The 14,051-nt window shown below is 43.2% G+C and overlaps 2 protein-coding genes across 2 annotated transcripts in view; one reads left to right on the top strand and one right to left on the bottom strand.

Annotated features, from left to right (window-relative positions):
* Nucleotides 1–1,737: 1,737 nt before the first annotated feature.
* Nucleotides 1,738–3,405, bottom strand: LOC306773565 (E3 ubiquitin-protein ligase TRIM21-like; the record flags this gene model as incomplete). The annotated part of the gene is made up of 2 exons (XM_079263420.1): nucleotides 1,738–2,983; nucleotides 3,170–3,405. 2 exons carry the CDS (start codon nucleotides 3,403–3,405, stop codon nucleotides 1,738–1,740), a joined length of 1,482 nt encoding a protein of 493 aa, XP_079119546.1.
* Nucleotides 3,406–13,271: 9,866 nt separating this feature from the next.
* Nucleotides 13,272–14,051, top strand: part of cpm (carboxypeptidase M) — a gene marked incomplete at both ends in the record, with an annotated part of 35,446 nt that continues 34,666 nt past the window's right edge. The window contains one exon of the mRNA XM_079263419.1: nucleotides 13,272–13,545. Coding sequence (XP_079119545.1) covers nucleotides 13,272–13,545 — 274 coding nt within the window. The remainder of the gene's footprint in view (nucleotides 13,546–14,051) is intronic.

The following is a 14,051-nucleotide window of genomic DNA, read 5'->3' as shown; positions in this document are numbered from 1 at the left end:
GTCTAAAAGCAGCTGTGTGTTCATCCAAACAGGCCCAGGTTTGTCACAGAGTAGTAAGAGATGATAAAATAACGTTTTCTAGTGTTTATCTGATTTAACTTCAGGACACTTTGACGAGTGGACTTTTTATTATTGTCTGCTTTTTTAAACATTTTTGGTTTATGGTGTGCCTTGTGATTTATTGAGTTAAAAACTGTACCTTGGTTCAGAAAAGGCTGTAAAACCGTGTGCAGAGAACCTCGGGGCTGCAGAGACTATTAATGTTTATTAAGAGGCTGAAGACCCACTTGTGTAGCTTACAGCCAACCTCTTATTTGATTTTGTTTTATTCTGTTTTATTCAATCCTTTTCATTTTATCATCATTTTAGTTTTATTTCTTCCTTATTTATGTAATTCTGATATTTTTACCAGGTATGCTGCTTTTACTGACTTTCTATCCTGTTGCTTTTGGTGGCTTTTATTTTTGGTCTCATTGTTAAGTGTTAGTAACTCCGGTGTTTATCCTCATGGGAGTCATCATGAGGCTTTGCCTGCTCGGTCTGCAGGGTTGTTGTCGCAGTGGTCGCCCTTGTCTGAGTGACTGTGGTGTCCTGCTGCAGCCCTATGGCTGCGGTGTGGACTTTAGGTGACTTTTTGTATGAAAACTGCTTTCTAAATAAAATTTCCCTTGATTTTATTTGAACTGAAGAGATGCTGACAGGCAGGGATGAGCAGAGGAGGGGCAACGTGAAATCCCAGCTTGACAATAATTGTTTCTGTTTGTTTTATACCATCTTACAGTGAAGTTACACCAGTCCAAGCACTCACATCGTAAGATGACAAACTGGATTAACTGGATTTGTTTTGTGGTGAAAAAAAGTTTCCATAATCTTGATCGTTGCAGTTCAGTAAACCAGGACAATACTAATGTGAAGCAGTTTTCAGCATTTGTATTCAGCTCATGACATCACAAACACATGACTTAAATTTACCTGCATTCAGTATGGGAAAAAAAAGAAATGAAGAAAACATTTTAGATCATAAACTCATTTAAACTTTTGCTGGTTCAGATTTACAGTCAACTTTAAATCTTGCAGACATGCAAAAACACATCTTAAAGTGACCTCTGAGATCAACTTTTACGTCCCAGGTAATGTCAGAATCCAACCTAAACTCTGGTCTTCGTGGGCCGCTACACTGCAGATTTTTGTTGTTGCTCTGCTCCAACACACTTGTTCCAGTCAAATGGATCCACGGGCTTTCATCAACTTCTTCATAATGACTCATACTTTCAATCGGCTGTGTTTGGAACTGAGAAACAACAAAAACCTGCAGGATAGTGGCTCTCGATGGCCAGAGTTTAATGCCTATGATAGATGTGAACACAGAAAATGGAAATGAATGTTTTATTGAAAGAAAATAAAAACAAAGGGATTTAGTGTCAACAGAAATAGGTTTTAATGATATACACATTTTTACTGTCTTTGACCTGTGAAACCTGTGAGATTTGGCTTAAGTAGATTTGGTACATTTAGGAAGCATTTCAGTTTTTCCACTGTTAAAAGAAAGAAAGAAAGTTAAGTGGGAACCTGGACTTCCTTTCATTAAGACAGTGGAGAAGGTAATCTAGTGGAGCTGGGTGTCTCATAGCAACGGAAGCTAACATCGTGTTTCATGAAAATGTGGCTAAATGGAAGTATTCCCCAGGACTGAACCCTGGGGCACACCTGTAGTGTTGTACAGTTGCAGCCGTTGGTTTAGGTTGTGTTAGCAGTCAAGATGATCAGAGGATCTGAATTTCTGCCTCCATCACAGTTACCAGGACTTAAGAATGGGTAGAGCGTCTCAGTGAAGGAACATTCAGGAAAGGAGTATAGAAGAATTGCAGCATCGGCGTCATAAAATGACACAACACCTTCTTCATAATCCACAAAAATTCGCACCTTCTCGAGGTGATAGTTTACAGACAGAGGGATGGCTCTACTCCCAAGTGCAATGTACTCATTTCCATCGCGAAGGTGAAGAGCCCAGTATCCGTTCTCTGGGTTGAGTTCAGTCTCTTCTTTCCTCTTGACCGACCCTTTCGCCACTCCAATAGTCCAGTCGGTCTTCCCTTTAACCTGGACGTCATAGTGAAACCTTCCACAGGAGAAACTCTGCTTTCCTAAGACATAAATCACAGGTTTAAGTCTTTTTAAGTTTTTTGCGGGTGTCTTCCATGCCTCACCACAGTGGACTTGTTTCCCGTCATCAGACAGGACGAGTGCAGGATGAGCCGTTTCCGAATCCAGAGTCACCTCCGCCGCATACTTCCTGATATCTAGTATCTCTTCGTCCTGCAGCTTCTTCATCTCATTTCTAACCAGCTCTGTCATTTGGTTAACGGCACTTATCATAGCTGTTCTTGTCAGTGCTTCATATCTCACTGGACAAATGTTCAGATCCATCCAGTCTCTGGTGGGCGGAGCAGCATTGACAGATGGGAAGCTTTGTAGGAAGTGGAGGCGGTCTTTACACTGCAAGAGCTGCTCCACCTCGACGCGCCGCCTCATCAGCTGGAAGATCTCCTGCTCCAGCTCCACAATGATACTCTGTGCCCTTTGCTTTCTCACTCTCTGCTTCTCCTCAGCCATCCTGATCAGATCTACCTGGGCTTTTTCCAAAAACTGAATCAGAGTTGTGAAGATCTGAACGCCGTCAGCCATTTTTCCATCCATGACCTCCTCGCTCAGCTCCACTGAGTGCTTCAGCTCCTTTAACTTTAACTGCCTCTGCCAGATCATCTCCTGAATTTTAGCCTCCGTTGATCCAAGTATTGTCTGCTTTTCTTTATATTCGTCTTCCAACAAAACCACCTGGTGATATCTGTGATGCGAGGCCGCGCAGGACTGGCATATGGGTCTTTGTTCTAGCTTGCAGTAGAGCTGCAGAGGTTTGTCATGCTCAGTGCACATGCTTTCTGCTGCTTCTCCCACAGAACCTAACAGCTGGTGGCTTTTCCAGCTGGATACAGTTTGATAAAAATTTAAGTTAGCGGCAAAGAACAGGATCAAACAAGTCAGGCTAAGCGCTAACAAAAGATACAACTTTAAGAACTGATGTTTGGGTCCAGCAGGAGCATCTTGGGAAAGTCTTCTTGGTGTCACATCATGTTGATGTGGAGCTTTAATGGGTTTTTTTCCAGCTGACTGTCTGAACTGGACAGCCATCTCCGATATGAAAGTGTTCACCCCTAGCTTATATTTCTTCTCCACCGGCTCTTTGCACAGGGGGCACTGGCGCTGGGGGTCTGTATTCAGATGTTGTATGATGCAGCTTCTGCAGAAGTTGTGTCCACATGGTAACGTGACGGGATCAGTGAAAACATCCAGACAAATGCAGCACCAAAGCTGCTCCTCAGTCAGTAGATAGTTGGCAGCAGACATCTTGAAGATCTGAGGACAAACAGAGTTGTGATCAGGGGAAGGAAAAGCTTGTTTGTTCTGTTGGACCTGGTTAAACACAAGTGCAAAAAAAGGTACACATTTGTAGGACAATAGACAGCTCTGGACAGGACAAATATCTCATGGTCAGACATGAAGAATTTGGTACTTGATCAATCTAGACCACCAGGATTTGATCAGTCCAGATCACTCTGATCTGAATCAGATCCATATTTTTCTCCCTCTGAAGGAAGATAATCATGTTGTTTAAAAGGTGCAGTTTTGCTTCTCAGGTAAGGTTTCGGTTGGCTGTAGCAATGCAACAACAGTACGGTTAACCTTCCTGGATGATGGGGTGCCCGGACTCCAAAGGGGTCCCCAAAGAGGTCCCTGATGCTTCGACTGTTCAGAGCCAGAAATGAAAATGAAGGCCATGCCCACACAGAGACACGCTGAGGTATTTTTGCTTAAGTTTTTTTCTTTTACATGGAATCCATTTTTCGGGAGCCTGAAAATACAAACTTTCCACCATTTTATTGATGAGACGTGATGAAATGCCACAGCGCAGAGGATTTGTCTGGATTTTGGTATTTTTGAGTAAAGCTAGATGTTGGTAACTTGCTCAACTTTGATTTTTATCAAAGAAAAGGATTCAGTCAGACTGCAACAGTTCTGGTGAGAAGCAGGGAATGAAAGCAGAAAAAATTAGCTCAGTTTCACTGGGGCGGCCGGAGGGTCCACAGTCTGCTGGTCGTTGCATGAGGGGGGGGTCTTCGGGGAAAACAGGTTGGAACCACTGCTTTGAGTTGAAAATAAGCCCTCACATTCCTAATGTCTTACTTAACCTAATTTAAAAATCAACTCAATCATTCATAACCCCCACCTACCCAGTTGACACCCCACCCATGACCACAGAAGCCCAGATCAAGGTTTGCTGTTAGTCTGCAGGAAGCCTTGAGTAAAAACACAGTGATCCTTCATCAGGTATTTACTTACAGAGCGATCCGACGTGCTGAGGAAGTGGCATCATGCCTACGAGCCTCCTACAGAAAACATAGTTCTTTCTGTGAACTTACCTCAATAAATGACCTTCATATTATCCCCTTCATCCCACAACGGCTCCGGTACAAAGACAGCAGCTGCTCTCGTGTGTCAGAAACTAACATTCCTTTGTGTGTGCCGTCCTGCTGTGAACATGAAGAACGTGTTCCTTGGAAGGACAGGATTTTTTTCCCCACACCCATTGGCTGTTAGATCAACTCAGTTTCCAGTCAGCTTTGAGTTCAACCTTGTCAATCACTTCAAAATCTTTTTGTTTGTTGTTTTTAATCTTCTAACCATGACAGCACACCACCTTCCAGTGATGTCATTCATGAACGAGTCAGCTCTAAAAACTGATTCTTTGCAGTAAGAACTAATTCCTCTCTCATAGAATCCAATCTTTAGCAGGGGTAGGACTTTATTTTGTAGGGAGTGGCATGCGGTCTATTCCATAGGAGGTAAGATGAGACTATGTAAAGGAGAAAGGACCTCTTAAAGGCAGTGTGGCGGCACAGAGCAGGTACACAGTTGTAAAACAACTTGCTATAATCTGATGTGGAAGTGTGGAAGTGAACTCAACAGTGCCTACTAGTGTATAAATTGACTTTACAACCATAAAATATGCATGAGGGCACCGACGTATGACCACGTTGGAAATGGATGTCCATATTTGTGCACATAAGCGAGCAGAAATGGGTCTTTAACGAGTGAAAATATGGTCTTTTATCGATAACTTAAAGGTCTGACCTAAGAGATAATAGACAGATAATCCTACTTTTTTCTTGGTATTTTTCAAAATGTTTTTTTATTCAAATAAAAATAATGAACATTCATGCACAGTTTATTCCTGTGCTAAATGTATTCTGGTCTGCAGCAGGTTTATGAGCTAAGTTTTAATCATATGTTGATGAAAACAGTGATTAAAAGAAATGTGTTGAAATAAAACAGTGTAAAAATGGCAAATCTGACCCTCTGCAGAGTTATGTAATCAAACAGTCCAGTCCAGTCAAGGAAAAACAGTCATCGTCAATGGACTGTTTAGTGGTTTAGTGTTTTTGTTTGTTTGTTTGTTTGTTTTTTGTTTTTTTGTTTTTCATGCACAGCAAACTGGTCAAAATGATTCAACTCTTGCAGTCGGATTTTTGTTTTGTGTTTTTGTTTTTACACTGGAAGCCAAAAATTGGTTGCTGTCTGCATCTTTCATTTGCTATCTAAGAAAGCTATGCACCAGGTAGCCTACTGTCATCTTAATGACTGTGATATTCTCATTACCGGGACAAAACTCCACAGACTGTCCCACTCGTGTTTACCTCTGGATGTTTACACTTACTGCTCACCTTAAAAGTAGCTTGCATGCTGGAAAGCAGGTGAAATCTGCAGCCCCATCATTTGTCCTCATCTGATTTGCAAGAGATGACTACAGCACCCATCCAGCTCGCTTTCAGAAGGAAAATGCTTTTAATTTATATCTGCTTTTAAAAGTTAGTATGTGGTGTGTAAAGATGATGCACACATACTTGGCATCTGAATGCAAACTTAAACCTTAAACAGACGGTCTCTGCTGGTAATTCACAGTATAAAAGCTGCTGGGGTGTGTTTCCTTTATTCTAAGTGGCTGTCTGGTTTCCTGAGTGTATCTCTTTGTGTTTGTGTGCATTCTGGATTAAACTTCACCTGATTTGTGCTGTGACTCCGACGCCTTCAATTCTGCTTTATTTCAGTGTCACGAGTGCACTTGTGTGTGTGTTTGCGTGTGTGTGTGTGTACTCTGGGTTTTATGTCAAGTTATAATCCTGTCAGATTCCAAACGCCCAGCCGACAAACAAGACACATGAAAGAATCAGACTTTTTCTCTCTCTTTGGGGTAACCGTGGCAACAGAAACAAGCTGAATCTGCACCTGAGTTCCCGGGGGCAAAGCAGAGAGAAACGTTTCCAAAGAACAGATAAAGAAGTAGAAAGTATTTTAAGGAAGCTCTAAAACGGAAAGAAATGTCAAACCAGAGAAGATGGTATTACTGGCATGTTTATGAGCAGTGCTGCTGGTGGAGCCCTGACCTGAAACCCTGCAGCTAAAAGCTTGTTAGTACTTGTGTGGAGGTCAACTTCCCAACTGAAAGTCAGTTCAGGGGACATGGATCAAATCTGTCCTCTAACTATCAGCTATCTATCTCTCTGTCTGTCAGTCTGTATGTCAGTATGTCTGCATGTCTCGAGTTTTCGAAGGTTTTAAACTTCTGATATTTTATCCATGTTGACACAGAGAAACCATCTGTTGGTGGTGGACTTGCAGGACTGTAACCAGCAGGTGGTGCCAAATGTCCATGAAAGTTACCTGATGACGTTGACGCTTCCAGTCCTGAATATCTCCATCAGAGTTGGAAGTATTCTGTCAAACACACACTTCAGTCCTGTTTTAATCTTTAGAAACAGGGTTAAAAATGCATCATCCCAGCCTGGTCAACTAGCAGAGGACCTGGATACTGCAATGGGATCTTTTGCAGATGAAAAGAATCTAATTGTGAGAATTGATTCACATTAAATTAACTAATACTTTTAACATGTAAATATGTATTTATACATGACAGAAGAGTGAAAGAAGCAACAGGGAGCACAAAGGGCCACAAATAAAACAATTTATCATCACAAATTCAGTCTCCCCTCCTCCTCAGCTCATCATAAGGACTTAAAGCCTCTTCAAGGATTCCTAAATCCCTCTCAGAAACCTCTACAACATCCGAAAAATGTGCTATGTTTCAACATATTTGAAGACAGCGTGACTGAGTATCTGCAATGATAATTTGCAGAAATTTAAACAACCAAATGAATGCTGGTAGACTCCCCTGTACAACGACTGGCATGACACACAACAGACTGGAACTATCCAGTTTGATTGAATGGGATTTGCTTTCCAGTGTGTGTGAATGATGGATTGTTCTGCGACTGCGATTGTTCAACAGACCTGACTGATATCTAACTGACGGGTCTTCGTTGCATCTGGTTCTGGCTTTTCTGTTACTCTACTGGGAGACTTCTAGCTGAAGGACACGTTTCATCAGAAAAATTCTGCTAAACACAAGTCGTAAAACATTCATAGCAGAGTTAAACTAGTTCAGAATGTAACCTGTATTTGCAAGAGACCACTGTAAAACTGTAAAACCACAAATATGGCACCTGTAATGTTCAAGTTGAAAGTTATTGTTATCATACGAGTATAATGAGATTAGAGGAAGAGCGGGGGGGGGGGGGGGGGGGGGGGATCTTTAGAGTCTATTTTTGCTCCTTTACGTTGATATGGACGTCTGTTTCAAACATTGTCATATGTTGCTGCCCTCATACTTCCCTGCACCTTTTACGTTGCCATAGCTGTTAAATCAGTTCGTCCGCTAGAGGGCAGTACCGAGTTCAGAGTTCACTCCCACATTTTCATGCCGTTTGCTAGCGGTAATGCATCACTAAAGCAGAAAAACAATGTGTTTAGTGAGTTTTTTTTTTTTCTTTTTAACTTCTTCAGGTGCTTTTCTGCATCATCTTCTACCTGTTTCTCTTCTTCTCTGGTTTGTTTCTTTCTCTAGTTGCACATCAGCTGTACAACCCAAGACTGCCCCCGTGATTTTTGGTGGTATTGCTTTGTTTTCTGAATCAAGTTACCGATAGCTAAGCCCCATTAAAAGTGAAGGGAATTATGTGTGTAAACCAGGGGCGGGCAACTCCAGTCCTCGAGGGCCGCAGTCCGAGTGTTGGGAGTTTCCCTGCTGCAAATCAGTGGGTAGTTAGCAGACCAGTGCAGTTGAATGTCAAGCTCTGCAGCAGTCTGCTAATCAAGTCTGATGTGAATCAGCTGTGTTGCAGCAGGGAAACTCCCAACACTTGTAGGACTGCGGCCTTCGAGGACCGGAGTTGCCCACCCCTGGTGTAAACGATGCAGGAGACAGACGAGACTGTCCATCTGCATGTCCATTTTCTACATCAAGCATAAACAGGCCTTTAATGCAGATATGATACACTGAAATATACAATATACAGTATGTATAGAATAAAAACATAGTTTAAGTCTTTTTAAAAAGACACAAAAAGATTTTAGCCAACAATCAGCGAATAAATAAGTTTAAAAAGTAAGAGTTTATACGGCCTTGTGGGAAATATTCCACAGACATAGTAAGCATTTTATGGTAAAAACACAATGTAATACTTATCTTCTGACCCTTACTGGACACCAGGGAGCAGATTATAAAATATCAATTTTGACATGTCACATGGTTATAAATATCAAATATCTCTAAAAATATTTACATTTTGTTAAATGTAATAAATAAAGTCCTCATAAAATAAGACTCATCTTACCATGTTTTATTGGGCGGGGTCTTGAAGTGGGACAGGGATTTGTTATATTTGTTTGTCCTGGCTTTAATTCACCTTTAGCGCCTACCAGAAGGCAACAGTTTAAACATGTCTTGGCCAGGATGTGATGTGTGCTTCCATATGAGTCAGCAGGTGGTGTAAATGTCCATCAGAAAGGGGACGTGTATGTGCACCCATGGCAAGTAAATATAAATAGCTCATTCTAAGAGAATGCCTGCTAAACTTAGGAATTAGATGCCAGTGGAAGTGATGCCTACATTTTTCTGTCATTAACCTTTGATTTTGTTCACCTTTAATGCATTTCAGTCTGCACTGTAATTTTAGAAACTGCAGAAAATCCAGGTGGATGATGTCTCAACCACCTGGATTTATGACTGCTAACAGACTCACCAGTTTCTGAGACTTGGAGGTTGTGTAACTGAGGAGGTGGTCAGCTGGACAGAGTATGTGGATCTCTTTGATGACAACAACTTCCTTTTTTACTGAGTCAAGTGACCCTGAATCATCAATTAGCTATGTTGCTGCAGGTCTGGACTGCTAGTGGACCTCCCAGAAATGCCATTAGCGCTTCTCCTGTATCATTATTGCGCCACCAAATTTGCGTCTCGTCGCCATAATGACTGTTTTTTCCTCCAACTGTACTTCTGACCTGCAGCAAGTTGCTCAACAAACTTTACCATTGTTTTTAAGTTGCAACTGTGTCTGCATGTTTACACACCCAGCAGTGGTTAGGGCTGTTGGGGAGTATTATTCTGCCCACTGTCCCCAGCTGTGTGCTTAACCCTTTCACCTTTAGACTAACAAAAAGACCAAAAAAAATGTTTTCCGTTCGTTTTCTATAGGAATAAACAAAAGAAATAATATTTAGCAAATGGTTGTAATGTTAAAATAGTTAATAACAATGTAACAACAGTGAAATGGTGGAAATGTGAAACAGTAGTGTTATAACTTACTGTACACTGTTACTTACTGTTATCACACTGTACACCTCAGACTTCCAGGACTTGGGGTTGAAGATGCCATCATATACCTGCTCCAGAGAGCACACTCTCATCTGGACCATTCAGGCAGCACTCTGAGGGTCATGTTCTTTCATTTCTCAAGTAATTTTAATACCATTCAGCCTGCTTTGTTATGTGAGAAGCTCCATAAATTCCAGGTGGATACCTCCACAACCACCTGGATCTATGACTACCTCACAAACAGACCACAGTTTGTGAGACTGAAAGGTTGTGTGTCTGAGATGGAGGTCAGCAGCACTGGTGCACCACAAGGAACTGTACTCTGGCCATTCCTCTTCACTCTGTACACCTCAGACTTCCAGTACAACTCTGAGTCCTGTCATCTGCAGAAATACTCTGATGACTCTGCAGTTGTGGGGTGTATCAGGGATGGACAAGAAGCAGAGTACAGAGAACTGGTCAGTCAGTTTGTTAAATGGTGCGGTGACAATCATCTCATATTAAATAGCAGCAAAACAAAAGAGATGATTGTTGACTTCAGGAGGAAGAAGAATAAACAAAGCACTGTTTCCATCCTGGGAGAGGAGGTGGAGGTGGTGGAGGAATACAAGTATCTTGGAGTTCAGCTGGACAACAAACTGGACTGGAAATGCAACACTGACTACATCTACAAGAAAGGTCAGAGCAGACTGTACTTCTTAAGGAAGCTGAGATGGTTTAACGTCTGCACCAAGATGTTGCATATCTTCTGTAAGTCTGTTGTGGAGAGTCCAGTCAGCTTTGCAGCATCTGCTGGGGTAGTAGCATCAGAACCAGAGACTTGAAGAGAATCAACAAACTGATCCAGAAAGCTGCTTCTGTGCTTGGAGTAACTCTGGAGCCGCTGGAGCTGATTGTCCAAAGAAGAATGCTGCACAAGCTGATGAAGATGATGGAGGATTCTTCACACCCTCTCCACAACACAGTGAAGAAACAAACTGTGTTCAGTGACTGGATTGTCTGCAGGACCAGAGCTGGACACCAACTGGCTTGGAGGATTGGGATTTGGGGTTTTTCTTGGGTTTTGCTCACAATTGTGTCATGACCCGGCTCAAAAGCCATGACAAAGACACGGTGCACAGTAGAATTACAACCAAAACTGAAACATAATATTGTTAAACAAAGCAAGATGTCCAACGAAACCAAAACACTGGAAGGGAGAAAGGGAAGAGGGCAAAAGCGGGGCTCTCCATACTGCAACGGATGGCAAATAAAGAAGACTGGCCAGGTGCTCCTTGTTGGCCTGATGGGCTCCACCTACCACTCTGAAAGAGGGAAAAAAAACACATAAAAAGGTAAACAAACCAAACCCATTAGGGCCGTCACAGTTGGTATTATATACAACCAGCTGTCACTTTTATTCGCTTCACCTTCCCAAATGTTTAACACACATAGCAGCCTGCACTGTAATGTTAGAAATGTTAATGTTCATGTTAGCCAATCACGTCAGGAAATCAATGCGTTATGTAGACATGGTCCAGATGACTTACTGAAGTACAAACTGAATGAGGAATAAATGGGACTTTGAGTTGTTGGTCGGAGCATTTACTGGGATTATCACGCACAACCATCTTAAAGGTTTACAGAGAAGATCTGAAGAAGAGAAATGTCCAGCGAGCAGCAGTTGATGTCAAGACCCCCTTCGCTACCCCTCCCTGTGCTGAAACCATGCTTGCTTTATTGCTTTTAAAAGTGAGATTCTGACCCCTGGCTGAGTCCTGTCCTTCCATGCAACCAAAGTTAACTTAACACTTTTTATAATCCTTTTTTTCTGAAATTAAGAACAATGTTGGGATGAAACACAATATCTCTGAATGTTTAAAGCCTCAGGGGACCCTTTGTGCCCTTGGGAATCAGTTCAGTGGAGCAGCTATATTTCCATCGCCCCGAGAATTACACAGAACTTCCCATCTTCTGATGTGGACTGGTCTGCTGGGTAGCAGTCGGGGGATCCTTGGTCCTTGTTCTCCTTTGGCCAGACCCTGTCTTTGTGGGGAGGTTGCTTTTGGCTCCTGGGCCCATGCTCTGTCCGCTCTGGGTGTTTGGTGCCTGGCGGCGTCAGTGTTTGCTGGTCTGGGCCCACTGGGACCTGTTTCCCCTGACTGTAGAGACCTCTGGCTGGGCTCTCCCTCTGCCACCTGCTGGGTAGATGTAGATGGCTTTGGGGTGCAGTGGGTGGGGTCTGTGCTCATGGGTGGCTGCCGACCAGCTCTTGGGGTCCACTTGGCCTGCCTCTGACCTTTGTGTAGGTGGGATCACATTGTCACTGTTCGCTCCGTGTCTTCTGTGTGTTGGCCTGCAGGTTATTCACTAACAGCAGGTAGTTTTTCTGATCTTAGCTGAAAAACATGGTTTATACATAGTTTGTCACCTCTCGTGCATTTGACAGTTTTCGGCTTTGTCCTCCTGCGGGAGGCCGTGAGTCCCCCTATGTTGATGGTCCAGAATCTGTGGTGGACTTGCATAGTTTTCTGCGTGGTGTTTTTCTGTCTCCACCCTGTAGTCTACTTTCCTTTGCCCTATTTTCTGTGGTGAGGGATGGTGAGGGAACTCAGCCATCAGGTGTGTTGGAGAAGGGATGCATGTAAAAGTTTCCAGATAGTAAATTTTCAGGACAGGACTTGAACTCCCCTGATCCACATGATGCCAGTTAGGTATGATTGTTTTTCTTAACTGGCTTGAACAAAGATCAGATCTTGAATGAAACACAACATTCCACCTGGCTGTTTATTTACACAGGAGGATGATTGACTTAATGACCAAAGTACACATAAAACTGCAGACCTGTAGACTGTGTCTAAAGATGTTCAGATTGAGCTTTTTTCTTTCTTTTTTTCCCCTCTATGTCTTGTCTAGCATTTAAGCAAGCAGAATGGTGGTCTGGATGCTGTGTTATGCAAAGTAAATTTACTTTACCAAAGAGAGCTTCATAGATATGATCCCCTTGATACTGGATTCTGGATTGTTTATACTGTATTACAGAGTTTGTATTGTACTGCTGGAACAGACCAGACAGGATAGAAAAGGATAGAAAGAGAACCGAATAAATAATTAATAAATAATTATTTTAAATAATAATTTAAAAAAGAGAGAAGACAGTAGACAGAGAGTAGGGAGGAGACAAAACAAACATACACATACATGGGCATGTACATATACATATACACATACAAGTCAACCACAGATTCACGGTCCCCCTGCGGGAGGACAAAGCCAACAACTGTCAGGAGCACCAGAAACTAACAAGTTAAATATAAACCAGACCCACAGAAAGAAAACCGGCTGCTGTTAGTAAATAAACCTGCAGACGATTCAGTGACTGTGTCACATGCAGAACTTACAGAGTGGAACGTGTTCAGAGAAGAGTGATCGTGCCACGTGACCCCGCCCACACAAAGGAAAGAGGAAGGCCAGGGGTACCCCGAGACCTGGGCAGCCGGCAGTCATCCCCAAGCACAGACCCCCAATGCCCCCTCCGAAGCCAACCATGCACCCACCCAGGAGGTTGCAGAGGAGGCCCCCAGCCAGAGTACCTTGCAGTCAGGGTAAACAGGCCCCAGTGGGCCCAGTCCGGCAAAGCCTGGCCCCGCCGTGCACCAGTCGCCCAGGGCAGATAGAGCACAGGCCCCAGGGCCAGCTCAGCCAACGCCAACGAAGGGCCAGGACCCCCAGACCGCCACCAAGCAGCAGCCAAGCCGCATCCGAGCCCCAGCTGAGCCAGCCCAGACTGAAGTCTATTGGTCAGCACTCTTCCCCACCTGAAACACATTATATATAAAAAGTAATATGAAAATCTTTTAAGTTGATTTTTGGTGAGTCTGTTAGAAAAAGAGGTGACTTAATTTTCTCTGCGACACTTCCGTGTGTACATCCAGTTGAACTCTAACTTGAATGTAAATGAGATAAAAACGCAGAATGTGTCAGCCTTTTTCTGTCTGAACCGAATGAATAGGCCTCCTGTTTCATTCATAAACCTGTTGAATACACATGCGCGCGCCAAACAAGCGCACACATACACGGGCTCCTCTTAACTCCGCCCCTCTCCGGCCGTGGGAGGGAGACCCGCTGGTGAATAAGTAACATTCATTGACAGAAGCGGCAGGCAGATGCAGGCGTCCCCTCCTCCAGTCAGTCAGCCGGTGTTGGCCGGAGTTCGCAGCCGCGAGGAGACGACAGGCAGCGGACAGGTACGACTCGTGACCGCCGGTAGTTATGGCTGCTTCTAGTTCAGCTGCTTTAAGGTAAA

This window comes from Telmatherina bonti (genome assembly GCF_933228915.1).
Source record: "Telmatherina bonti genome assembly, chromosome: 23".
NCBI classification, from domain to species: domain Eukaryota; kingdom Metazoa; phylum Chordata; class Actinopteri; order Atheriniformes; family Telmatherinidae; genus Telmatherina; species Telmatherina bonti.
Note: the sequence above shows the minus strand (reverse complement) of the source record. Positions and strands in the feature narration are given on the sequence as shown.